The sequence below is a fragment of the Pezoporus occidentalis genome, unplaced genomic scaffold, assembly GCF_034315485.1.
Source record: "Pezoporus occidentalis ecotype Australia unplaced genomic scaffold, CSIRO_AGI_Poc_V1 ctg173, whole genome shotgun sequence".
NCBI classification, from domain to species: Eukaryota; Metazoa; Chordata; class Aves; order Psittaciformes; family Psittacidae; genus Pezoporus; species Pezoporus occidentalis.
In genome coordinates this window covers 628,756-653,290 of record NW_026913565.1, presented here as the reverse complement: position 1 = coordinate 653,290, position 24,535 = coordinate 628,756, and the positions used below count along the sequence as shown (strand labels likewise).

Here is a 24,535-nt window from a genome sequence, read left to right as displayed (position 1 = left end):
CAGGCATTGTTCTTCGTGGACATGAGAAAACCCTCTGTGATTTTTATGAGCATACATTGTGTCCTGATACCCATTACTAGTCAATTTTTTTTTCAGCATATTGGTGTACCGTGTTACACGATTGCCATTTCCTCCTTAAAGGTAACTGGATGCCTATGTACATTCTACAGCATTAGCTAGGTAATTAAGTAAAATCCCTTTCAGTGTGGACTTAAAATTTGCCTAATATTGTTAAAAGCACATCGGAATAATTCCTGACCATATGCATGTTAAAACACATACATAAATAAATGCTGTGGGTTTGTGATTTGTACTATCTGGTAAAATAATGCACTAATTAGCACCTTTACACTTGTAAGGATGTTATTGGGATGATGAAATTTTAGAACACTGCATTCTAACTTTTCTGTAGCATCCAGCAAATCTTCCAGTCTCCTTGTGATTAAATTCATGTCAGCTGGATGTGAAGGAAAATACTACCTAGCTACAAGACCACTATGGACTGGTCCTGCTAGAACAAGAACACACATATAAACAGATCCATACACACGGAAAGTATTTTTCCAACAAACTAAGCCATAAGTTTACAGAGTTTTGTGATAGAATTGTACAGAGACAAAGCTAGCCTCAGTCCATGTCTCTTTCTCATGAGAAGCTTGAGCCCGAACCTTGCACCCGAGCAGAAAGTGAATGAAGTTTCTTAAACCACTCTTCTTCCTGCATTTTGCGTAGCTAATTGTACAGTATATCCTGCCACATTTGCATTCTCTCCAGCTGTGTCTAATGTCCAGATTTAAAGGGCCCCATGTTTGGCTGCCTGGTAAGACACTACCATAAAAATATTAAGACCTTATTAATTAATTTATGAATAAAGCTCATCCTCTTAGTTATGAATTAACTTCTTGCACGCTAAGACCTCTCATCTAAAATAAACTGCTTTCATTTTAAGTTAGCTCACACTAGAGACTGATTTCCATTTCCCTTAGACTGGTAGTGCAACTATCTTCCAATGAAGACATAGGCTATATCAGTTGATTATTGATAATCCTTCCACAGTAACTCTAATTACTCACCATACACACAAAAACCTGCAGGATGCTCTTGCTCCCAGAAGTCCAACTGACATATACTACAGCACACTGCACCAATATTTCATGTGGCATTAAAGTGTAGCTGATAACACCTCAGCTAATTCATCAGTGAAGATTTAAAGTAATTCTGGTAAAAATGTCACAAGCTTGAGTGACATAGACAAACGGGTCTAAATTAATAATTTCATTATAGCTAGCAAAACACATCAATTGAATTCTAATGCTTAGAACTTTCATGCTTCTCAGCCACTATTGTGCAAATACATTTACCTAGTCATTCAGGAGGCGCACCCACACTCTTTGGGAATCACTTTTGGGACCTGTTTTTCCTCCTAATGCTTACCAGGATAGGGATTTCCTGACAAGGATGGCACAAGCAGTTTGTCGTATTAATACGGCACTTGTCAGTATCCACCTATGCTTTGATTTTTTTTCTTGAGAAAATGCAGCATGCTATAGACTCAGCAGCTCATTCCCTTTCTTATTTTTGAAGACAAAAAACTGCACTAAAACGCCTCTGTCACAGCAACGCCTGGCTTTGTAGCTTAATAGACGTCACTGCAAAAATTAGGCAGTCCTGCAAAAATACAGCAGTGCACTTAAACATTACCTCAGAAAGGAAAAGACAAATGGGTATGCATGCTTTTCATTTTTATATATAACCTGTAGCCTTATTTTCCTTTCCTGTGTTGTGTAACACTGGCATTCCACTTCTTCCACTGCAACATGAGACCTGATGTTCTTTGGTCCTCCTGAAGGCCACACAAGAGGCATACATGCCCACTTTCAGCTCTTTTATTAAACCAGACAGCAATATCACATTTTATGCCAAAGTTTTCTTTCTCTCAGGTCCAGTTGGTTTAGTTCCATAGGTGTTACAAAAAACCAAAGGCCAAACAGAACAATCAGGCATTTTGCTTCTTTTCTGTTCTTTTGTAAGATTATATGCCCACTAGTTTTCCTGATGACCACAGAACTTCTGGTGTAAAAAGATCTAGCTTTCTCAGATAAAATAAAATCATAGAAAGTAAGGTCTATTTTGAAAACAACGAACAAACAAACGCAAGTAACTAATACAACATTCTTCACAGATCACAGTTAAAACCACAAGCTTTATTGTGCTGTTGTTGTTTTTTTTTCCCTGCAGGTATAAATCAGCACAAATTCCTGAAACAATGTGGTGTAAGATGGACAGCGCTATGAAGAAGACAGTGGAAGCACTTCATAAAATGTGCTTTTCAGATTTTCTTATTCTCATAACGTCACTGTCCAGTTCACTGGGTCTACAAGAAAGTTAAAGCAGCTGCTTTAACTTGTGAATCTTTAGTCTTCACTGGAGTCAGAATAATGCCACTTGAAAGATATGTTTCAACATGTATTCTTATTGCACATCTTTTGGAAAAACCTTAAGATTTATGAAATATTGCTGAACACTCATTTTTCTCCATAAGCTCATCTGTCCAAAGTCAGAGCAGGCTATTTAAAACTTCAATCACTCGTGACAAGAATGGTAGTTTGTGTATGACTGTGATAGAAGCATCTGGATTTTATTCCAGAAACATTCTATGGTTCCAGCTGCTACAATACTTTTGCTTGCTGGAGACTAGTCTGTGAGGATTGAATTTTGTTCACCTGCAAAATACCATTCACATGACCTTTTCATTAAAATGCACACGCTGCATCCTTCAAACTGAGAGGAACTGGCATTAAAATGCATCACAGAGAGGAGAGAGTACATCACTGTCATGTTAGCAGACACTTTTAGACCTGTTGAGAGCTATTTTCTTTCAAAGCAAAAATAAATACAAAATGTGGGTAAAATCAAAGCCAAACATGAAGAGTTATACCCTTAGTAGAAATTAAGAATATATAAGTACATGGCCTGAAGTAGTCTCTTGCTTTTTTTTTCCAGAAAAAGGTACATCACAGAATCCCAGACTGGTTTGGGTTGGAAGGGACCTTAAAGCTCACCCAGTTCCAACCCCCTGCCACGGGCAGGGACACCTTCCACTGGACCAGGTTGCTCCAAGCACCGTCCAACCCGGCCTTGGAACACTGCCAAGGATGGGGCAGCCACAGCTTCCCTGGCCAACCTGTGCCAAGGCCTCACCACCCTCACAGGGAAGAACCTCCTAATAGCTAATCTAAATCATACTTGTACACACATCAATTTAATACAGAAAGTAAATGCAATACATTAGTCCCACACATACATTAAACTGATGCCAAACAAGCAACGTAAAATACATGCTTCACATTTCACGTAGGCAGAACATTTCATAAAATCCCAGACTGGTTTGGGTTGGAAGGGACCTTAAAGCTCATCTAGTTCCACACCCTGCCATGGGCAGGGTCAGCTTCCACTAGACCAGGTTGCTCCAAGCCCCGTCCAACCCGGCCCTGAACACTGCCAGGGCATCTCCAGTTGCACCCAAGGTGTGCAGAAAGACAGGCACACCCTCTGTGGCGTTTTTAGAAAAGTCCTTAGACGTGTTAAGAGGTGGGAAAAAAGCCCCATACAGAGAGCACTTTACACTGGTTTTGACACAATTTCGGCTGAGCCCACAGGACTCACGTCCTGCTACACCAGCGGGGGAGAAGCGAGCACCTCACCGTTTCCTACCGCGGAGAGCAAAAGCCGCTCTCTGCGATCGCGACAAAACCGCCCGTCGTGACCACCGCCATCGCCTCCCTGGCTGTCAACACCATCCCCGCGCTCCCGCTACCCGCTATTTCCGGCAGTGTTGCGTCACTTCCCGTTCGGCCCGCAGCGAAGAGAAGATGGCGGCGCTGAGCGAGCCGGTGCGGTTGGAGCGAGGTGAGCGCGGCGGCGGTTGGGAACAGGCGCTTTTCACTGATCTGTGACCGCTCACTGCTGCGGACGTGGGGCTGCTTCTCCAGCCCGGCTCCGCGGCGCCTTGCCGAGGGGCTGGCCCGAGCCCATGGGACGGTTTTTCCTGTCTTTCCCCCGCTCCCTGCTGAGGCCTGATCGTCTTGAGGCTGGGCCTAGAGGAAGCCAAGAGCGGGCAGCGGCGCTCTGAGAGGCCCCTCTGCCGCAGAGGCAGCCAGAGAGGAGCCTGATCAGGAAGTGTTTTCCATTGCTTCCGGTTCTCGCTGCGTGTTGGCTGGACTTGCTCCTTTGGCTTTTCTTCACGCAGATTTTTCTCGCGTTTCAGTGGGCGTCTGGGTTTGCATGGGTGCACAGGCCACAGACCTTCTGTGCGTGTGTGTGCTGCGCCTCTGCTAGTGCCAGCGTTTTTGTTAGCTTCTTGTTTCTGCTTCTCTCTTCGGAAGGCTCACTTTTGAACTCAGCTGAATTCTTAGCTTTAATTTCTATCTGTTAGGCTCTGTGTTAGTAATAATAATTTACTTATTTTTATAGAAGAAAGCTGATACATTCAGGGCTCCCCGTACACTTGTTCGTGGTTCTGCTCAGCTCTTGCACTCTCACGTTTATGGTTTCACCCCGATTTTTCAGTTTCTAGTCTAAATTTGTGTTGTTAATACCATACAGTGTGTACTAAAATCAGTAGGGAAATAGATAAAATACAGACCCTAGTTAGGTATTTTTTTCTGTAATACGTTTGTGTCTTGTATCCAGGGCTTTTAGGAAACAAAGATATACTTCCTTCAGGGTGGTTCCTCAGAACTGCGAGGTCCACAGTAGCTCAGTGAACACATGCTTGTATAACAATATATATGATGGGCTTATGAATGCGTATGTAGGAAAGTAGGAAAGCAGGGAGTGGAAAGTGGAATTTAAATAGGAAAAGAATACTGAGAATGAGAAATCCTATTTTTGAGAAAGAAAGTAATTAAATGGAGTGTAGATGACTGGATGAGCTGACTGTTTTCCTGCTGCTGTTTCCATTGGAACCACCATCTTTGCTCATAGTGCTAACTGCTTTTTTTTTATAGATGTATGACATGCTGTACATACCCATGTTTGGTACTAGCACATGTTAGTTACCACTGAAGTAATTTTTTCTGTTTGCCTGACCCTCTTTCCCATTCTACAAGTGAATCACTTGTGTCAGGGAAAGCCTGTAAATAGTGACTTATGTAAGGACTTTGATTCTCACTCCACAGCTCACCTACCCTCCCTACTCCAAAGCTTGTTAATTAGGGCAGCTGCTTTGGCAGTGGATTAGTTTCTCTTGGTAGGTCTGGATTTAAACCTCAGGCAGCATCCTTCTCCACCTCAATACCTTGCTACTATGCATTATCCATGAAAGTAAACAAATCTGCAGGGTTACTTAGGGATCAGTGTAACAAAGGAGCTATTTAGTCTTCTGGCATATTGACCTTTTTAAGTAAAGAAAAAGGGAGCACAGTATAATGGACTCACAAAAGCCAGAGGCTTATTTACAGAAATAAATAACTTCTGTTAATTGTGTGGGGCTGACTGCAGATAACCTGACGATGAATCAACAGCAGCTTGAAAATGAACTTCAGTAATGTTGTTGGCATATAGCTTAAGAAAGGAGAGAATAGAAAGTGAACATCACTAGTGTTGTTGGCATACAAAAGGAGAGAATAGTGTGGAAAAAGAGCTGATTTAAAATGGTTACCATAGCTTACCATCAGGGCAATTGAACATTTTCCCGTCTGTTCTCTCCTCCAAGCTGCATTGCAAACACCACCACCCAAATTCACTGGAGGGCAGGGATGAAAGAACATTTAACGTTCCAAAGTTATTTGTATGGTTTGGTGGTGATGTGTGATAACTCTACATACAGTTTGGGAATCCAGACTATTTGAACATAAGCAGTGGAGGTGGTTAATCAGGAGTATCTATGAGGTTGCTGCATTTCTGTTTCTGTGTTTTGTTCACACATATGCTTGGGGTGGTGGCATCTTGCTGTCTTTTTCTCCCACATTTTTTTAGTTTAAATGTATCTTACTTTTTCAGGACTTTGATGCTGTGAGCACAAAAATGATCTGTGAAGAACAGGCAACTGGTATAAAAAGGATGAAAAGGTTAAAAGGAAATCCATTTTTTAGTTATGTGTGGACTCATTTTTGTAGTGAGTTTTATGGTTTTTTTTTAATCACCTACCTCTGGAGTTATTTCTACATTGATCCTTGTGGAAATCCATCACTGACAATTCTGTAGTGTTCCATTTCAGCCTCTGGTGCGGAACAGTTGGCTAAACTGTCATGATAATATTGTGAGGAAGACAGCTTTCAGCTGATCATATCACAAGCAGTAGTTCAGGAGGAAGCACACTACATCAGCAGAGCAGTCAACAGCCTTTTCTTGAAAATGAAAGGTGTGTTTTGCCATTTATTCCCAGCCAAACTAGTTCCTTTCCAGGGCAGTATTGCTGGGAGAGATTGAATCTTCAGCTTCTGACTAATAGTACCAAATGCAGTTCAGTGGGAGAAAGTTACACTCATTTCACTTTCAGGCTCCTATAATGGGGTCCTGTCAACAGAGTAAAACAAAACAACTCGGGGGGGGGGGGAGGAGGGGGGAAGTGTGTTGGTAATGGGATCATTGCCTGTATCTACCTGAGCCAGAGGTACAGTGTGGTAAAGGAGATCTACAGAGTGCTGAGGATCTGACTTTTGTGCTTCATTAGTCTGCTTTGGTTTTTTACCAGGAGCAGCTTAGTGCTTTGATCTGGAAGCCTGTTCTTAATCAACTATGTTTTTTGCTTTATTTCCATCTAAAATTAATCCATTTCAGTGTATCCCAGTCACTTTTTGACAAGCTGATTCTATGCTCTTAGTCTGCGCTTCAGGAAAGACACAACTGGTTCCCAAACTAGACGATTTTACCTTAGGGTATAAAGTGCTATGTAATTAAAACTTTTCATCTCTTAGGAGATCCAGGTAGGAAATATACCGAGTTTATTGATGAAACATGAAGGTCAAAAAAAAATAGGAGAAATTAGCAAAACTGTTTCTGGAGTCTTCATTTCAGCAGCTGCTCTTTGGATCACTGGGTTGCTGTCACCCTTTAAGATTTCTTGCAGTATCGTAATCAAATTGTTACCTAACAAGTTCCTGCACCTTACAGCTTAACAGGCTTCATGGGCCCCAAGTTGGGGTACAGGTGTGTACAGCTGTACTCTTCCTGTGCATGAAACAGTCATTTGTGTGCAAACATCTGCAAGTATTTACATGATAGCTGTATTGTAATTTACATACTTTCTAGACTTTTTTTCATTAATGTATGGAGTGTTGCAGGGTTGGAAATGCTGCTACTGCCATTTGTTGATCATTCTACTTCAAGCTGTTCAGTGCAAGATTTGATGGAATACAGACAACTTGTGCTGCTGTTGCTGAACACAAGAGTTACTAAAAATGTTGGGGATTTTTCATCACTTGAAGAGGAATCAACAATCACATATAGAATTAATTTAATTTCACCAACTGTTTTGTATGTTAATTGAAATACAAAATGTGTGTTAGGAAATTAAAACCTTCAGAAGTGTTTTTGAATTTTGTAATTGTACAAATAGCAAATAGGCATGCCTGTGTGAAGTGAGTCCTCTGAGGAGTTGAGATTAGTAATAGCTGGAATTTAAGGTTTGATACTTCTTTGCTTCAGGTAACTGGTGCTTGTAAAGCCTGGAAATGCTTGCCAGAAAACACCAAATTCTCATGGTGCATAGAAATGTTAACTCTCATCTGAAATAATTTGTGTCTTGTGGCTATAGTGATAATACTTGGATGGTGTTCCATGAAGGACTCATTTCCAGTCCGTGGATGACCAGCCTGAGAGGTTAAGCTGTACCTTGTTTCATTGACTGTACCACCTGCAGGTGTGTCTGATAACACGAAGTGGACAGAGCATGAGTATGAGTTGTCTCTTCTCAGTGCACTTGACCTCCATTTCAAAACATACACCCCACTGTCTTTTCATCTTGTTACATAAATTCTCTTTTCTTAAACTTGGGCTTTTAGAAGTTCATGGCTATTGCACGTTTTCTGTGCTGACGTGCCATTTGAGTGCGTTCACATGAAAAATGGAGAAGGAAGTAATACATTTGAGATATAGCAGTGTCCCAGACTCCATCCTTTTCTAAAATAATCTGTGCCTTATTTATATAATAGATTAATCACTGCTTCTTTGCCTGTGTGCTAATGAAACTAATTCTTCCTATCTGCTTTTCCGAGAGAATGTTCTGCTTCTGTTCAAGGACTTGCGTGATTCAGAATCATCACTAATGGAAATACAAGGGATATGAATGTCTTGTACTCTTCTAGAGCTGCCAGGAGCATGTCATCACATGGCATTGATGCCCTTCTTGAGTTCTAGGGATCTGGAATCAAACCTTTTACAGGGAGTTCAGTTTCACAAAGCAGCATTTATAATAATATGGACATCGTGAATTCTTAGGAACAAGTTTCTAGGAACTGGAACAAAGAGGTTTGGGGTTTAGGGTTCTAAAACAGAGGTATTCTCAACTGAGAATATGAAAAGGAGCTTGGTTGTTTTTTTCCAAACACTGGAGGATAATAGACCAGATAATTCTCAGCCCTGTTGTAGGGAAAGTATCGAATGAGTCTTGTTGAACTAAAAATATTTTTTTATATATATATAAAAGGAATGTTAAACAGTGTATTTGACAATATTTTAGCTGGTTTGCTTGTTTTAACAAAATGTGATCAATGGCAGTAGATAAATTATGAAGTACGCATAAGAGATGCTGATAGTGTATGTATCAATTAAATATTTCAGTCTGATTTAAACTTCAAGGAAAAATCAGATTGGCAGTGATAACTCCAGATTACAGGGAGGGATTGTTGTGGTTGACTTAAAAATATTCTGAAAGTAGAGTGTTTTATTGTACCATTTTGTAAACATACAGTTTTATGGGAGAAATCAAGGGTGTACACCTTAAAGCTATGTGTAAAAATGTGCACACACAGACTGCTCCATTAAAACAAAGAAAGAAAGAAAAAACAAACCTATAATTTCCTCAGATGTTCCTCGTTGTTTTATTTTTCTGTAGACATCTGCAGAGCAATTGAGCTGCTGGAAAAATTACAGAGAAGTGGAGAAGTGCCACCGCAAAAGCTACAAGCATTGCAAAGGGTCCTTCAAAGTGAATTCTGTAATGCTGTAAGGGAGGTAAGCTAACCTGACGTAAGCAGTTACCTTTAGTTGAAACCCAGTATGTTTTACTTTTTCCTTTTTGTGCCCAGTGCAGTAATCTGATTTTGCTCTAAGGGCTGAATTTGATTGACGCCACTTCATAGAACAAGACCTACTTTTAAAAGTTCAGAAGAAAATAACAATAATTGCAGATAGCATAGGTGCATTAATAGCTCAGGAGCAAGTAACTTTTTAGAGATTATTTTGAGAGTTTGTCCTTACTGGCAGATAGCAGGCTGTTATCCTCTTAGAATGTAAGAATAGACAAAGTACCAATTGCCTGTTTCTTTTAAGCCATATCCACATCTCCTCAAGGTGGAGCCTTGCACCACCTCATCTTCATTCCAGTTACTCTATTAGAGATTCTTAGGTGATTGAATATGCCTTGCTGTTGGTGGTGGTGCTACCACTGATGGTAACACCTGGAGTCATGTAAAAGATCTGGTTTTAGACAGAGGTATCCTCTTAATGTCCTCATCCTGTTGAGGGCAGTATGTTTTATTGCTTAACAAGTCCAAATTGTGAGGTAGATGTGAGGATGTGGGTTAGCCTTCAGTGTAAGCACCTCCTTAGCATTAGTATTCCTTGCCTCTGTGTTTTCAATAGCCTTTTTTTTTTTTTTCCTAAGGTATTCAATTGGTTGCATGAGTTGAAGGAAAAATGGGGATCTTGCGGGAAGGGATGGGTTGTCAGGAGAGCTTTTAAGAGCTTTCCTTAAATGGTTTTGTGTGCATCCTTATTGAAGAGTTTCACATCGAATCGGACAAGAAAAGATAGTAATCCATGCCTCCAGTCATGTGTTAGAGCTGTAAGCACTTCTGAGTTGATGGTGAGGTTTGGATGCTATGGAAGGAGGAAGACTGAGGCTGAGACATAGATCCGCATGGGTTAACTGAGCAATAAAGGTATCAAGAGAGTTGTTTCTTTGTAGTATGGCACATTGTCACTTGACACCTTGTAGTGAATTGGGGAAAAACTTCTTACTCGAGGTGTGTACTTGTTAAGTTACATGTTTTTTTCGTTATACCTGGTATTTTGTTAGATTATCTAAGCAGAAAAATATCTCTTTCCCCCATACTTTAACTCTTTTGTCTCTGTAGGTGTATGAACACGTATATGAAACTGTGGATATCAGCAGTAGCCCAGAAGTTAGAGCTAATGCAACGGCGAAGGTAAAAGCCAAACTGTAACTTGTATAAACAAACAGTAATTTGTTACTTCAGAAGCAGATTATTTAAAATTCAGTAGGATATTATCTAGATGTCTGATAAAATGGATAATCTTAGTAGGTTATTAAAAGATATAACCAAAGACTAGATATTTTTAAGATTGTTCTATTTTAGTTTTATTCTTGGAGTTCTGACTTTTTCAAGCTACTCTCTATTCCCTAGATACCATTACCTGGTACCTAGAGAATTAAATTCATTTGTCTTCACATTTTGGTACTTGGAGATAAAAGTACTTTTCCAGTCTGCTTGCTGTGTCTAGCTAAGAGGTCTATGTTTAATTGCTTATAAATAGAAAAATATTGTTTCTTACAGGCCACCGTAGCTGCGTTTGCTGCTAGTGAAGGCCATTCCCATCCCAGAGTGGTTGAACTACCCAAAACCGAAGAAGGTCTTGGATTCAATATTATGGGAGGCAAAGAACAAAATTCTCCAATCTATATCTCTCGTATTATCCCCGGCGGTATAGCTGATAGGCACGGAGGCCTGAAACGTGGAGACCAGCTGCTTTCTGTAAACGGAGTGGTAGGAATTGGTTTCCACTTTACGTAGCAGTAACTACTTGATTCCACTTGGGGGCATACGGAGAATATACATGGCACAAACTTGACGTCATCTTTTTAATCTTGGCAAAATAGTTTCTTTTTATCCTCACAAGTGCAATTTATTTAGGCTTCTGTGGAGTTGTGTGCCTTGAGAGTTCTAGGACTATGCTTTGGTTCCCAAGATGTTTGACTTGGGAACTGCAATATTTATGTCAGTATTTTGGATTCTGAGGGGTTGTATACTTTTAGTTCAGGTATTGTGTTGTGAAATCCAAGTTTCATGATGCAGATTTTAATTAATACAATTTTTTGCACCTTCTAAGGTAAGTAATAAATTATGATGTGTTGCATTAGACTGAGCACATTCTCGTTATCCCTGTAAAAATGCTACTGCATAATGACAGCTGTAATAAGATGGAACTACAAGGTGGTGTTATCTTCAGTTGTGTGATGCTTTTTTCCTTCCACTTAAGTGCACTGACATTCAACACCAGAGGCTTTTCACCATATTTTAAGCAGTATGTATATCAAATGCTGTTGTGGATATTTACTTTCAATGAGCATCCTCTTCTAAAGAGCGAGAATACAAAAACCAAATCACAGGGTGGCTGGAAAGAGGAGGCTATGGACAGCCGTTGACTTAAGGCAGCTGCTAGTCAAATGCATGTAAATATTTCTCAAACTAGTGTTTTCATTTGCAGAGAAGGTGTATGATAGCTTAAAATTTTGGTTTTATCACTACTTCTGTAAACCCAATTGTATTTGAAGACAGAGTACTTCTTAATTCAAGTGAGGGTTTTTTTGACACTTGAAGGAAGAGAGGCTAACTGGGTGTCTATACTCTGGAAAGTCTCTGCTAGGGCAGATCTCTGACATGCTGGGCTCCTGGCTAATATCTGGGAGTCCAGCTGTCCTTTTCAGGACATGAAAGACTGACATGGATGGCCGTAGTGATGCAACTGTCCTTGGCCTAGCCTTCCTGTTAGTTTGAAGCATTAAGTATTGAGGAACAGGTGTAGAATTCTCTTCAGAGGAGGCTTTCCTCATGCACAGACTCTCCTAAAAGAAAAAATACCACCTGAAACTGAACCTGGTCATCAGGCAGTTTGTACAGCTAACAATGACTGCATGTGTGTGCAAGCACATGTATAAATATATATTGCCATTGCATGAATACAGTGAATGAGTGCATAAAAAGCTTTTGAGAATGCTAATGTAGTCTCAGAAAAAACATCTGATGTTTACAGAGGGAATCCTGTCATCTTAATATGTGACAGGCATTTTCTTGTAATTCCTGATTTAATAGTTAAAAAAGTCACTGCCAAGACTGCAGTGAATGTGCCTTAAAACAAGTCTGTGTTTTTTTCAGATGGGAGATTTTGAATGTACTCCAGAATTGCAGCATGTTGATATAATTAGACATAGACTTTTACCAGCCTTTTATTACTGGTTTTAACCAGAACAGCCTACACATCTACTTGAATAACACAAATGAAAGCATTCACATGTCTGTGTTGTGTTAAGTCTGATAGAAGAGAAATAACTTGGGTTTGTTTTTTTTTTTTTTAACTGTTGTCTTTTTTCTGTAAGTAATGTTATAGTAACGGGGAAACCCTACAATCAACAGGTACATCACCTGCCTTCTAGCTTCTAATAGCACCAGTGGGAGGTAGGCTTGGGGTAGTCCCGTCATTGTGCTTAATAAGTTTGGGAGAAATAAGTTTGGCTGATAAAATGTGTGCTGTGCAGGAATGTATATTTGGATGCAGTTGTTGAGAACTGTTGGTTACAATTTGTAATTAGACGGATCTAGTATAACCCTAATAAATTCTGAGAGTTCTTTAAGGAAAGTATTTTGATTCTGTTCTTACTGAGTTGGGTTAGGCTGTTCTGAATCAATTTAGAGGAAATTAACTTGAAAACCTTGCATTTATGGAGAGGTATGTGGAGCACTAAGATAAGCAGCATGCCGCATGTTAGCTTCTCCAGTGCAGCACTCAGTATGCACTGTTCTGCACTGTCATAACACAGGATAACATCAAGAAGGCAGCTATCTTGCAGTTGTCTGTGGCAGCCTATTAGGCACATAGAAGGTGGCTGCTGATTTTAAAGTGCATTCAGAAAGAAGAACAATCTGGAGTTTTAAATAAGCATCCTCCTGAATGTGTTGGTTTTTAAGTGTCATTTCAGAACTGCCTAATGTTACCCTCGTTTTGGTTGGTGTCTGTAAATACAGAATATGATTGTTCAGCATAAACCTGACCAAAAGTTTTGTAGTACTCTATTAATACTAATGAGTTTATTTTTCATCACCTCTTACTAATTTGCTGAAGAATAAATCTTGAGCATGGGTGACGTTGTCCTTGTGCAGTCTTCAAACTAGAAAACTTCAATAGCTGATTGTGTAGAAATTTTACAAAGAAATGAAAAAAAAAGTCTGTTTTCAGTATGTGTCTTTACTAATACTCCATCATTTATGCTTTGCAGAGTGTTGAAGGTGAACACCATGAAAAAGCTGTAGAACTGCTGAAGGCAGCTCAAGGGAAGGTTAAATTAGTTGTGCGATACACACCAAAGGTCCTGGAAGAAATGGAGTCAAGATTTGAAAAAATGAGATCAGCAAAACGCAGGCAGCAAAATTAACTTCGAATGCAATAATTTGAGGAGAAAATATATTCCATTTGCATTTTTATAGTTTGTGACTCAGTTTATCCAATGCCTGGGCTACAAAAGACCCTGTCCATTTTGTAGAATCACAGAATGATTGAGGTTTGGAGGGACTCTTGGGGATCATCTGGTCCAAGCCGCCTGCTTGGAGGAGGACTGGCTAGAGCAGATTGCTCAGGACTGCAACGAGCTGTGGCGTTAAGCGTCTCCAAGGATGGAGACTCCAAAAGATCTCTGGGCAACCTGTTGTAGTGTTTGATCTTCCTGTATTTTCACTTGTGCCCATTGCCTCCTGTCCAGCCACTGGATGCTACTGAGGAGAATCTGGCCCTTTTCTTTTATACTCCTCCCTGTCAGCCACTTACACATGTTGGTAAGATCACCCCTGAGCCGCCTCTTCTCTAGGCTAGACAATCCCTGTTCTCTCAGCTTCTTGTATGTCAGATGCTCCAATTGCTTCATCTCTGTGGCCTTGTGCTGGACTTGCTTTTGTAATGCCGATGTCTGTATGCAGGGGGAGCCCAGACTTCGGACACAGCACTTGAGTTGTGGCTTGTCAGGGCTTAGCAGAGGGGAAGGAAGAATTACTTCCCTCACCTTGCTGGCAGTGCTCTTCCTGATTCAGACCGTGAGACTGCTGGGCTGCTTTGCCACGAGGACACATGGTAGCTTATGGTCAGCTTGGTATCATTCTCTGCCGGGCTGCTTTGCAGCAGGTTGGCCCCCAGCCTGTATTGGTGCATGGGGTTATTCTTCCCTGGGATAGGACTTCGCACTTATCTTTGAGAGATTCCTGTTTTCCATTTCTGTAGCATGCCAAGGTCCCTTTGGCTTGCTGAGAGTGTGCTGTGTCCTGTCGCCCCTTCACATTGGTGAAAATGTTAACCAGAGTGGGCCCCAGTACAGACACCTAGGGTCTACCAATAGAGACTAGCATCCAGCAGGACTTTGTGCCACTGATCACAGCAACCCTTAGCAGTCCAGCCATGCTTAGAATGTTCTTAGTCTCCATAGATTTCATGAATTAAGAGGAATGTGTACTTTTAAAATGGCCTAAGATAACCCTGAAAAATCATCTATTGGTATTTCTAGATTATTATTGTTTTTTTTTTAATAAGCCTCTTTCATGTCAGACCTTTAAGCATGAATTGAATGTGCAGGTTTTTCAAAGTCATTTAATAAGACATACTCGTACAATTGACATCCCTTTTTTTGTTTTTCCTGTTTCCTTTAGGCATTTCTTAACGTAGAATCTGCAGGGTTTTTTTTGCCGAATGGTTTTGGAAAAAGATTCTTATGTAGCAGTATTTTGGCACTTTTCTTAACAATATGTTGTATATCAGCTACAAAACCTAATCCTGATCTACTGTGTAGCTGATAATGATACCAGATTTTGTAATGTTTTGGTGAGTACATGGTTTTTACACTTCTGCTAAATTCTAATTCATTATTATGGAAACTGTATTACCTCGCCTGTAAATAATTTGCAGTTGGTGTTCTCATATAATGATTTTTGTAATACTGACACAATTTTGCAACAATCATTCCTGTAACTTATTTTGTACTAATTTTAAAGCAGTTAAGGCGGGGGTATAATTCTGTATGCAGTTCTGAATTGACTCTCTAGATGTATTTTTATACTAGGAAGCAGAAGCTATAATAATGCAGTGCAACAGAATTCCAGATGTTTCCCTGACTTTCTGCTGTTTAAAAGAAATATTCATCTTGATTGTCATACCTCTTGTGGGTTTTTTAGTATGTTCTATTGTAGTCTTATCTACAGACTGACTGTATTGGTCTTGGAATAGTTAGTACCTAAATTATTGGTTATTACATGCGTAAGAGTAGAATGTGCTGAGGTTTATACGCCAGGTTACCGTGACGTGAACTTGTCTGGGGTGTTATTACTGACTGCCTCTGACTTGGAGGATTCTTGTTTGTACTGCAGAAGTACTGCACATCACCATTTCTGTAAAACTTTCTGTGGAATGATGCTGTGGTAGTTACAAGGAATCTCCAGCTGGAAGCAACTAATGTCTTATCTCAAGCGTGTTTGATGTGGCACGGTTTTTGTTTGTTGTTGGGAAGAATAATTCTGGACAGAGGTCCTTTTCTTGGAATCTGCCAGGCTTGAGGCTGTACTTGTATAGTTTAGGTTTTGGGGTCTTTTTGGTTTGGTTTTTGTTTTTTAAGCTTCGCCTTTTGGTATATATCTAGAATTAATTTAATTGTCTACTGGATGTTTGTTCACTTGTATGGCAGCTATGAGTGCATCCTAATTGACTGTTAGAATTTGATTCTTAGAAGCTTAAACTGAAAAGTGCAGTTCTTGCTACATGGCTAATCCCTAGTCTCACATGGAACGGTATGATCCATTGTGAAATAATTCAGTATGTGAAGGAAAGGAAAAGGTTAGTGATCTAAAAATGACAGAATGAGGTTTGTACTTTGTCAGTTGACCCATTGAAAAAAACAATGTGATTGCTACAGACAAGTGAGAAATGTGACTGCTTTCTGCATGTTTGTAAGCATGGTAAGCCTGCAAAGAGAAATTTGGGTTTTAAAGATACTGGTTGTTTGAAAATGCAGTATAGATATTTATCAGCTAGATGACATTGAGCACTGAATTGCTTTGGTTTTGTGTCATGGGCCTCTTTCAAAAGGCCCCATGTTACTGATACAACCATGTTGAATTGTATATTTTTATGGAACAGCTAATGTTTAAGATATTGAGACAAAATCACTAGTTAGACCGATTGTGGATGTGTTTTAATTTAATTGTAAAATAGTACAGATCTGTTTTAGAGCTATATATAAACATATATATATATATTTAAAAAGGGTATGGAAAGGAAGTAGAAATGTGTCTTTTAAAACCTGTATCCCTTGCGTTACTGAAACAAGAGGTGTGTTTTGTTACTTTATGGGAATATTTACGCTAGTGAAGCCAGAGGTGCTAAAGGTGGTAGCATTTTCATTCTGAGTTGTAGCATTTAGATACAGCTTGTCAGCTACTACAAAACGTGGGGAGGTGTATCTGGGAATATAAATTGTACATGTAGAAGTTAATAAAGTTTTTAAATGACAACAGAAAAATCCATAAACAGACTATTTATTAATACTCATCTTTACTACTGTGAAAATGCTATACTGTTGAGGAAAGGATGGGTTAAAATATGCCAAGAAACTTGATCTCTGTTACTACTGAGCAGTGCCTGTACTGTGTTAACATGCAGTCCCTATACACTTGGCATACTTGGGTATGCAAAGAGGTTAAGAAGAGGTGTCATTTCTGCAGATACTTCTGCATCTGTTGCTGCTGTGAGGGATCTTTGGGTTTTATCAACAGAAAAATAAAAGTTAAATTTTGCATGCGTTGTGTTTGTGCCTTTTTCTTCTGACTTCCCATTCTGGGCACTTCTTTCAGACTGGTGTAATTGGGTGTTCATAATCTCTAGGGCTCAATATAAACACCCTGCATGTGTGTGGGTGTCTGAAGAGGAAAACTTCAAGCTGTTATTAGTTAGTTCTCCTGATTGTGTATGGATTTTTTTCCTTTCCTACCCCAGTGCTGGAGAAGGAAATGCTCTCAAGTACCAAGTATAATACATTGGGCCTCCTGCATTTTTGACACCTCCATAGTCCTCAGCTGCATAAACTCAAATGATACATAAGCATAAGGCTTACAACATGGAAGCAAAGACTGAAGTTAATGTCATTTCATAGCTTAAAAAGCTGCAGTTCATCAATGTCATGTTTTTCGTTGTAGTTACTGGCTTAACTGATTTTAAAACAACTGAAAAAGTTGGTGGGACATCCTTAATTTCTGACTTACATTTTCAACTGTATCTAGCAGTTGATACCCAAACAAGCTTAGTGCCCTAAGCTAGCAGAAAACATGAATGGTGTTGTCAGGTTTTGTTGAGTCCATTGCCATGGACATAAGTGAACTCGAAAAGCACATGGTCAAAGGGATTGCACTGGTGTGAGGGTGAGAACCATGGAAGGTAGGCAAACTGGTTGAAATTACAGGGAAGCATGAGATACAGAGCAGTTAGTAGCACGGTTTCTGTGATTCTTTGGTAAAATCCTGATTTGAAGCTGGTTAAAAGAGAAAAGCCAGGGTTGCCATGTTCACTTTTATAGGGAAGTTGTCCTTTGCCTGGAGAGTCTGAGGCTGAGATAGCACACTCAAAAAGACATCTGAGATTCAGGAGCGTGCCCCAGGATAAAATCGGTAGCTAGTTGTAACTGTTAAAAAAAACAAACCCCCAGTCACGAAAACTGCAACTGGAGTTGCAGGGAAGCCTTTTAAAATTAAGTTAGTATTGAAGTTCTGATGAGCTACTATTTCTTGTTGATTTAGAGACACGTCTTGGGTCTGGAGTAACAAAATCGTGAGAAGTAAAATGAACTCTTTGCATCCCTCACCTTTGGTTGGTTGGTTGAAGTAAATTGGGTATTTTATTGATAACAAAGGCTTAAAAGGTTTAAAATCAAGTCTTCTGCTCAGACACGTTAGTCATTTCTTCCCCACTCCTCAAAGGAAAATTAAGAACCTTTGTTGCAAGACTTTGGGAAACTGGGTGTATTAATTCCAAACTGAACAGTCCTCGGATATCTGTATAACCCTTGTTTCTGTTTAATTGTATAGCTCAATGTATTGATAAATCTTGCCTGTATAGAAAGGCTTCTGTTACTATGGAAGCTGGAGTAAAGATGGATATGTTGCAGTAGTGCTAGGTGATCATGTTCAGTTTTATGAAACCTTACATTGCAGTTATGTGTCCTATAGAGAAATGGTGATACTTAGTCATTTTCTCCCTCTAGAGTAAATTTTGTGCCTCTCATTCAACAGTTGTTTTGGGTTTGGGTTTTTTTTTTTAATAGTATATTTTCCTGGCTGGTTAATCTGATTTGGTAGCATAGAAGGCAAAAGTGGAATCATAGAATGATTACAGTTGGAAGGGATCTTAAAGATCATCTCATTCCATCCCCTCCGCATGTTGATCTAAGTTATCCAGGTTTTTGTATGAAGTTACTGGATTTTTTTTTTCCATCCTACCATATCTTTTAGGCAGCTCAGACACACATTCTTCCATGTTTTATCTCGGATTTCTCCTTGCCTATATAGAAAATAGATTTGTAGAGGTGCAAAAAAAAAACCTGAAATGCAATCAAGAAGTCGTCTTCCCAAACAGTGCAAGACTTGGAATTGTATACTTCCAAAGGTAAGTAAAACCACATCTACCAGGCTCTTATCTAATCGTGGCTCTGCTTTTCTGCCCAAGCAGTACAGTAGCATTGTCTGAATCAAATCTAATCTGTGCTGGAGACTGGATGGCTGACAGCAGGAGAATAAGTCATTAGGCCTTTCACCTGCTTCAAGGGGCTGTAAGTAAAAGGCAAAAGTTAGTAATTTATTGTATTACTGGCATTGCAGCAACCCCTAGAAGTCCCGGGTTTGAACCAGGATCCTATTGTGTTTTGCAGTGTACAAACACAGGACAAATAGTTTGGCTCCAGAGAGCCTCAATCTATTGCTAAGAAGTTGTAGGGTTTGGGGTTGGTATTGTAAGATAAGTGTTTATGAGAAGTGGGGGGAAAATACAGTAGAAAATTAAATAAGGCTTTTTTGCAGTTTCCTCTGCAAATAATTTGAGACCAATTTAACTATTTTTTTTTTTCCCCTTCTCTGAGGCATACAAAAGTGAGCCTGTCCCTCAGCACAAGCAGGCAGCTTGAGATGCGAATACCTATGCATATTAAAACCCGCTGTTTTTTTGGCAGGCTCCTGACTAATCTTACTGAAGCGGAGAGCCTGCGGTAGACGTGCATTTTTTTCCAATCATCTCCATGATGTGGTGTCCCTAAGAAATTGTATTTGTGCTGCTGTTTTGTGAAAGTATTAAATGTGGATAACATGTGTCTAAGATGCTGCTGGTGTTAGATGTGGAGCACAACGCAATCAATCTGTAGAACAACAGCTTTAGAGAAATGTGAGGATGTATTCAAATGACATACCAGGAGTAATTCTAATTAGATAAGCAGAAAGCAACTAGATAAGTAATAAAATAAATGGATCATGATGGTAAAGGATTGCAGTTTCTTATGAAAAGTGAGGGTTGTCTTTGAAGTTTCTGTCATTTATTAAGCATTGGCAAGTAGGTTTGTTGCTTCGGCCTGGGTGTCCCCCAAAGTTTTCACGTTAATTTCCATATCCTGTCTGGCATGCTAAGCACTGTATGATGTTGTTAGGTCAGTCTTGGTATGGTGGCCAGTGGCTCTATGGCCCAGGTAGCAATCCATCAGTGGCTGGTATGTTTGCTCTGCTCCACCAAAAGCATCTTTGAGAAGCACCTGGCCCCTTGGAGAGCATCAGCCCTTCCACAGTGGAAATAGATGGTGTGACCTTGAGCCTTGGTTGTGATCTCAGAACCTGAAGGCTTTTTCAGCTTTTATATACCCTTCTTAACATAATGACAGAGAAGACAACATAAAAATATTTCCAGGAATGAGTTGGCTGTCTCCAAGTGAGTTGATCCCTGAGGTGGAGAAACACTCATGGCTTCTCCAGGACTTACTTGTCTGCATCTTGTTCTGTTGCATACACCCCATCTGCAAATACTGAAGGCAGGCTTTGGGTTAAGCCTGGCTTCAGTATTTGCGAGAGGACTGCCACCTGGCAGAAGAACTGTAAGAACCTGCCTTCTGAGAGTTGGAAGCAGGGCTGTTCTCCATAGTGCTCTGGCTGTTGCAGCTCTTCAGTTTGTTCTGCAGGTGCAGAGTGGGTTTTGCTTTAAGTTCACACTACAGAACAAAACTTGAACCTTGCTGCATGGCAAGCCAGACAGAAATGATGGGAAATTACTTTGTGGTGAGCAAAAAAAACAAGGATAAAAAATTGGCAGGGAGGATAAGATAGGGTAAGAGAGGCTCAAAATGTCTAGTGTTTGCTTATGCCCCCCAATTTTGATGATAGTTTAGTATCTGATAGCTCAACTTGATGACGAGTCATAATTAGTTAGCAGTTCTTTTCCCTTCCTCCCCCCCCAAGGTACAAGCTACTTAAAATCAGTCTGGGATTCCTTGGTTACTCTGGTAATAGGGACTCTGCCAGAGCCTGTTGAGTCAGTTGCCTTGTAACTGTAAGGGCCTTTCAAAAGGACAATCTGAAGTCAATCCTATAGAAACTAAGGTGTGTACAGATTAGTGATGTTTATACTCCTTAAAAATAGGAACACAAAAACTCTGTACTGCTGCAGCATCTGAGTAAGAGCAATGCAGACAAAGCATTAGACAGTGATGAGGAGTTGCATGCCATGCTACAACAAACCAAACCCATTGCTTCTGTTTGTCTTTTAAGACTCCATTTAAAGGAAGAAATCAGTCTCGTGAGTGACCTAGTCATCTCAGAAAACATACCAAAATAAGGTATCCAACCTTATTTTGCATCCCCTCAGTCTTCACCAGGGATATTCCCATATCTGTGACTTAAAAAGAAATCATTTGTTAGCACTGCACTGAAAATCATTTGTGACCAAGTGATTGCATTATGATTAATTGTTCCCTTATAAACTCCCATGTATTGCTCCATGTGTATTTCTTTTCCCAGAGTGTTTGGGTTATGCTGTGGTGGTAATAGGTAATATATCAAATCAAGTTTTCTGTGACAAAATACTTAAAATAATTTTATTCATTCTAACACAGGAGCTTTTAAAATATTTTCCTAAACAGCTTATGACAGCGGGCACATTCTGGGAGTAATTTGTCATTGAAGTTAATTTTACTCCGTTACATTACTTGGGCTTTACTATAATTCCTCAAAACAGGATATAAGTAGGATTTAAAACTACATAATCCTTAAGCTGGTCCTCTGCGAAGGCAGATTTAGCCCTTAAAGCACTGCTTCATTTAAGTTTTTTAATTCCTAGTATAATATCTTGCCTTAAATTTTATACTGCTCAGTGTTTTGGTGGCGTATAAAAAAAGTTGAAACTATGCTGTTTGGCTTAAAATAAAACTCCTGTTGTTTTCTGGGGAGGATTTTGGGAAACAGGGGTTAGTAGGGCCTTTTCTCTGCCTCTTGAGTGTGCTGGGTAAGCCCAGCTAGATCCTGCCTGCCCTTGCCTGCCTTCTTGCTGTTTTTCAGCTGACCACCTACCCTGAAATATGCTAAAATGCACAAAATACCTACCAGTGGATATGGATGTTGTCTTTTCAGCAGTTGAATTAGTGGGTAGGTTTCGCTTTGAGCTATTAGGCTTTGTTCTTGCAGGGTGTTTCCCTACTCAGCTCTTAGTAACAGTGGCTCTGTGTCTACTGCATTTCTTGTACTTCTCTGATTCTATGATGCTACTTCTTTGGGACCCCTTCCCTGCAAAGCATTTAATCATCATATATAAACACCCAGTCATGAGCTGATCTCGCTTTGGCTGTCGTTTGATTTGTTTTAATGTTAGAATTATGTCATGCTAGAATGCCTGTCAAAAAACTTGATTTAATGTGCTTGTAATGAATATTTTGTAGGAAAATTAACCTTGGGTTAGAGTGCTATGATAAAATTAATCTGTTATGTTATGATGCTATTGCATTAAAGTGGGAACTGTTCTCCCTTTTTTTCCTCAAGGTGAATACTTAGTAGTGGAGAATATCCAAAGCTAATTCTAGACAGCTGAGGAGCTGCCACTAGGCTAAAATAACTCAAGCAAACAGAAAAACAGCAAGCAAGCCACACACTGCTGTGGGCTCTCCTGTCTTCTGGCTTTGCTCTATCACATTTACTGAAGGTGTTGGAATAAGCTGCCTGGTGTTATTCTCTCGTACTTACGGTGTAACATTCCTTTTCTGTTCACAGCCCAGCCTACTGCATTCCAGAGGCAGCTTCTGGAGTAACTGAGCAAGGATAGACTGCAAAATACATTACACAGTGGACCACGTAAGTAATTCATATACAGGAATGGTGTAGAGGCACTGCACCATTGGAAGTATTGTTTACCTATAGAGAATGTTTAATTATGAGCATTTTTAAAATGAATTTTCTTTCCTGTTTTTATTTAGTATTTAAGTTGTGTATTTCTTTGCTCTCCAAGTGCTGGTTTTGAATGCTGGATCTTGGTGGTCTTGCTTGTCTTGATTAGGTTTTTTTGTGTTACAGAGATGTAAAATACCTATTGACAAAGTAATTTTCTTGGCAACCCTTTAACCCCACCAAATAATTCTGAATTTTTTTCAGTCTAAGCATTTTCATGAAGCCTGAAATCATACCTGCTACACCAAGGTTTGAATCTTTACCTTCATTTTCTTAACAAAACTCTGAACTTAGTTTAGCCTCTCTTTTTCATTTGATGCTTGTTTCCTGAAGCAATTTTCCGTTCTACTTCAATTGACTAAAAGCCCCAGCCTATTTTCTGGAAAGGAGTATAATTTTTAAGAGAGCTTGCTTTGTCAGTTTCAGATATTCCAGACTTGGTGCTTTCCCTCCTCATAGCAGCTCCGTGTGATGCTCTCTGGCATAACGTTAATTTCCTTGGAACTGAAATCAAAGTGTTAATTGAATTTCTAGCAGTACAAGGCTCAAATAGCAGCAGCAGCAGCTTTTGCTGATGATGCTTGGGTACAGTAGGGTTTGGATATATCTCTCAGCTCTATCTCTAGCCTGCTGGAGTGTAAACCTTGGGTTTTTATCACTAGACAGAGATAAATAAAAATTAAAGCTGCTCTAAACTGTGTTTGTGTTTTCATAGCAGGGATGGAGCAGCTCATGATGCAGGACCAGTACACTGACAGCGTCTTACCCCAGCGTGTAGGTGGAAGCCTCCATGCACATCCCCTTGGCTCTTCAGTTTAGCTCTGACAGTCAGTTGCTGAAGGTAAAAAAGCTGGTGCTGGTTTTGCCTGTGTCAAGTCATGGACAGGATCATTTTTCCCAAGGCTGAGTGTCAGCCCTTACCTCCCTCTGCCAGACTTTTCCCCACTTTGGACCAATATTAGCATGGTCTATAGCAATATCTGCACAAATCAGACTTAAATCAGCGCTGCCCCAATGGCATCAGTTGGCAAAAGCAATGGTGGAGAAGGAAAACCTGAGAATGATGTGCTGGTCCAGTACTGGTGAGCTACCTGTTATAAAGTCTAAGAATTTCTTACAGTGAAACAAATCATGACTATGAGCTTTACATTCTCATTCCCCTCAAGTCAGCCTTGAGTTCTGCTGCTCCAGTCACACTTCATACTGTATTTATTTATGTGTGTGTTTCAGGTCTTCATCTGTATGCTCTTTCACATTGAACTCAAGTCAAATCCAAACATATTTGTGTCTTTGAAGTAGGACTGTTGTCAGACTTTTGTCAGAAATTATTGTATTGCTGTACAGTTTTGTGGCAATAGCAGAAAAAAATCCAGTGCCCAGGTTCTTTAGAATTTTCCCATGTGTCTTTGAAGCTTTCCTAGTGCCTCTTCAGCAAATGCTTGACAAGTTTCACAGACACCTACCTCTACATCAGGCTCTAAATCCTGAAGATCTCATGCAGCAATGGTTTATAGTCCTTTCCAGTTTTCTCCACAGCTCAAACAAAGTGAATCTTCCATTTCTCCTTTTTTCTTTAACTGACTTGGGTGTCAGATCCTCATCTCCCTCACCTGTTTTAAAAGACGATTTTTTCTCTCCTTTGTTTTGTGGGTGTTTTTTTTTTTTTTCTTTTTCTTTTTTTCTTTTGTCTTGTTTGTTTATGTTCTTTTTTGGGGGGGATATTTGTTTCTTTTTAAACAAGCCGTATTTTGGAGGATGCTTCTTGGAATTTGTGACGCTGAGGATTGTTTCAGACTAGGTTTCTAAACTATGATAATTTCAAAGTCCATGAGTACAATTTTTAGCTAAATAAGTAATTTAATAAA

The 24,535-nt window shown here is 39.8% G+C and overlaps 2 protein-coding genes across 6 annotated transcripts in view; both read left to right on the top strand.

Moving 5' to 3' along the window:
* Positions 1–3,799: 3,799 nt before the first annotated feature.
* On the top strand, positions 3,800–17,011 carry LIN7C (lin-7 homolog C, crumbs cell polarity complex component). The gene is made up of 5 exons (XM_062614226.1): positions 3,800–3,909; positions 9,059–9,177; positions 10,302–10,373; positions 10,743–10,952; positions 13,460–17,011. The coding sequence occupies exons 1-5, from the start codon at positions 3,873–3,875 to the stop codon at positions 13,613–13,615; spliced, it is 594 nt and encodes a 197-aa protein (XP_062470210.1). The 5' UTR covers positions 3,800–3,872; the 3' UTR covers positions 13,616–17,011.
* A 1,885-nt stretch (positions 17,012–18,896) lies between these two features.
* Positions 18,897–24,535, top strand: part of LGR4 (leucine rich repeat containing G protein-coupled receptor 4) — a 93,265-nt gene continuing 87,626 nt past the window's right edge. For 2 of the 5 annotated variants that reach the window (XM_062614216.1, XM_062614215.1), the window contains exons 1-3: positions 18,898–19,033; positions 21,006–21,073; positions 22,497–22,577. Coding sequence is in view for 2 of the 5 variants with exons in the window: in XM_062614211.1 (XP_062470195.1) it covers positions 23,707–23,752 (46 nt within the window). In the remaining 3 variants the exon portion in view is untranslated. Of the gene's footprint in view, positions 19,034–21,005; positions 21,074–22,496; positions 22,578–23,385; positions 23,753–24,535 lie in introns of all 5 variants that reach the window. The other 3 variants (XM_062614211.1, XM_062614214.1, XM_062614212.1) reach the window with 3 other exon arrangements.

Excerpts from the sequence above, each read along its gene's own strand:
- LIN7C (XM_062614226.1), top strand. The coding sequence starts at position 3,873 with ATGGCGGCGCTGAGCGAGCCGGTGCGGTTGGAGCGAG. Across the intron at positions 3,910-9,058 it reads GCCGGTGCGGTTGGAGCGAG|ACATCTGCAGAGCAATTGAG; the intron begins GTGAGCGCGGCG and ends ATTTTTCTGTAG. Across the intron at positions 10,374-10,742 it reads GAGCTAATGCAACGGCGAAG|GCCACCGTAGCTGCGTTTGC; the intron begins GTAAAAGCCAAA and ends TGTTTCTTACAG.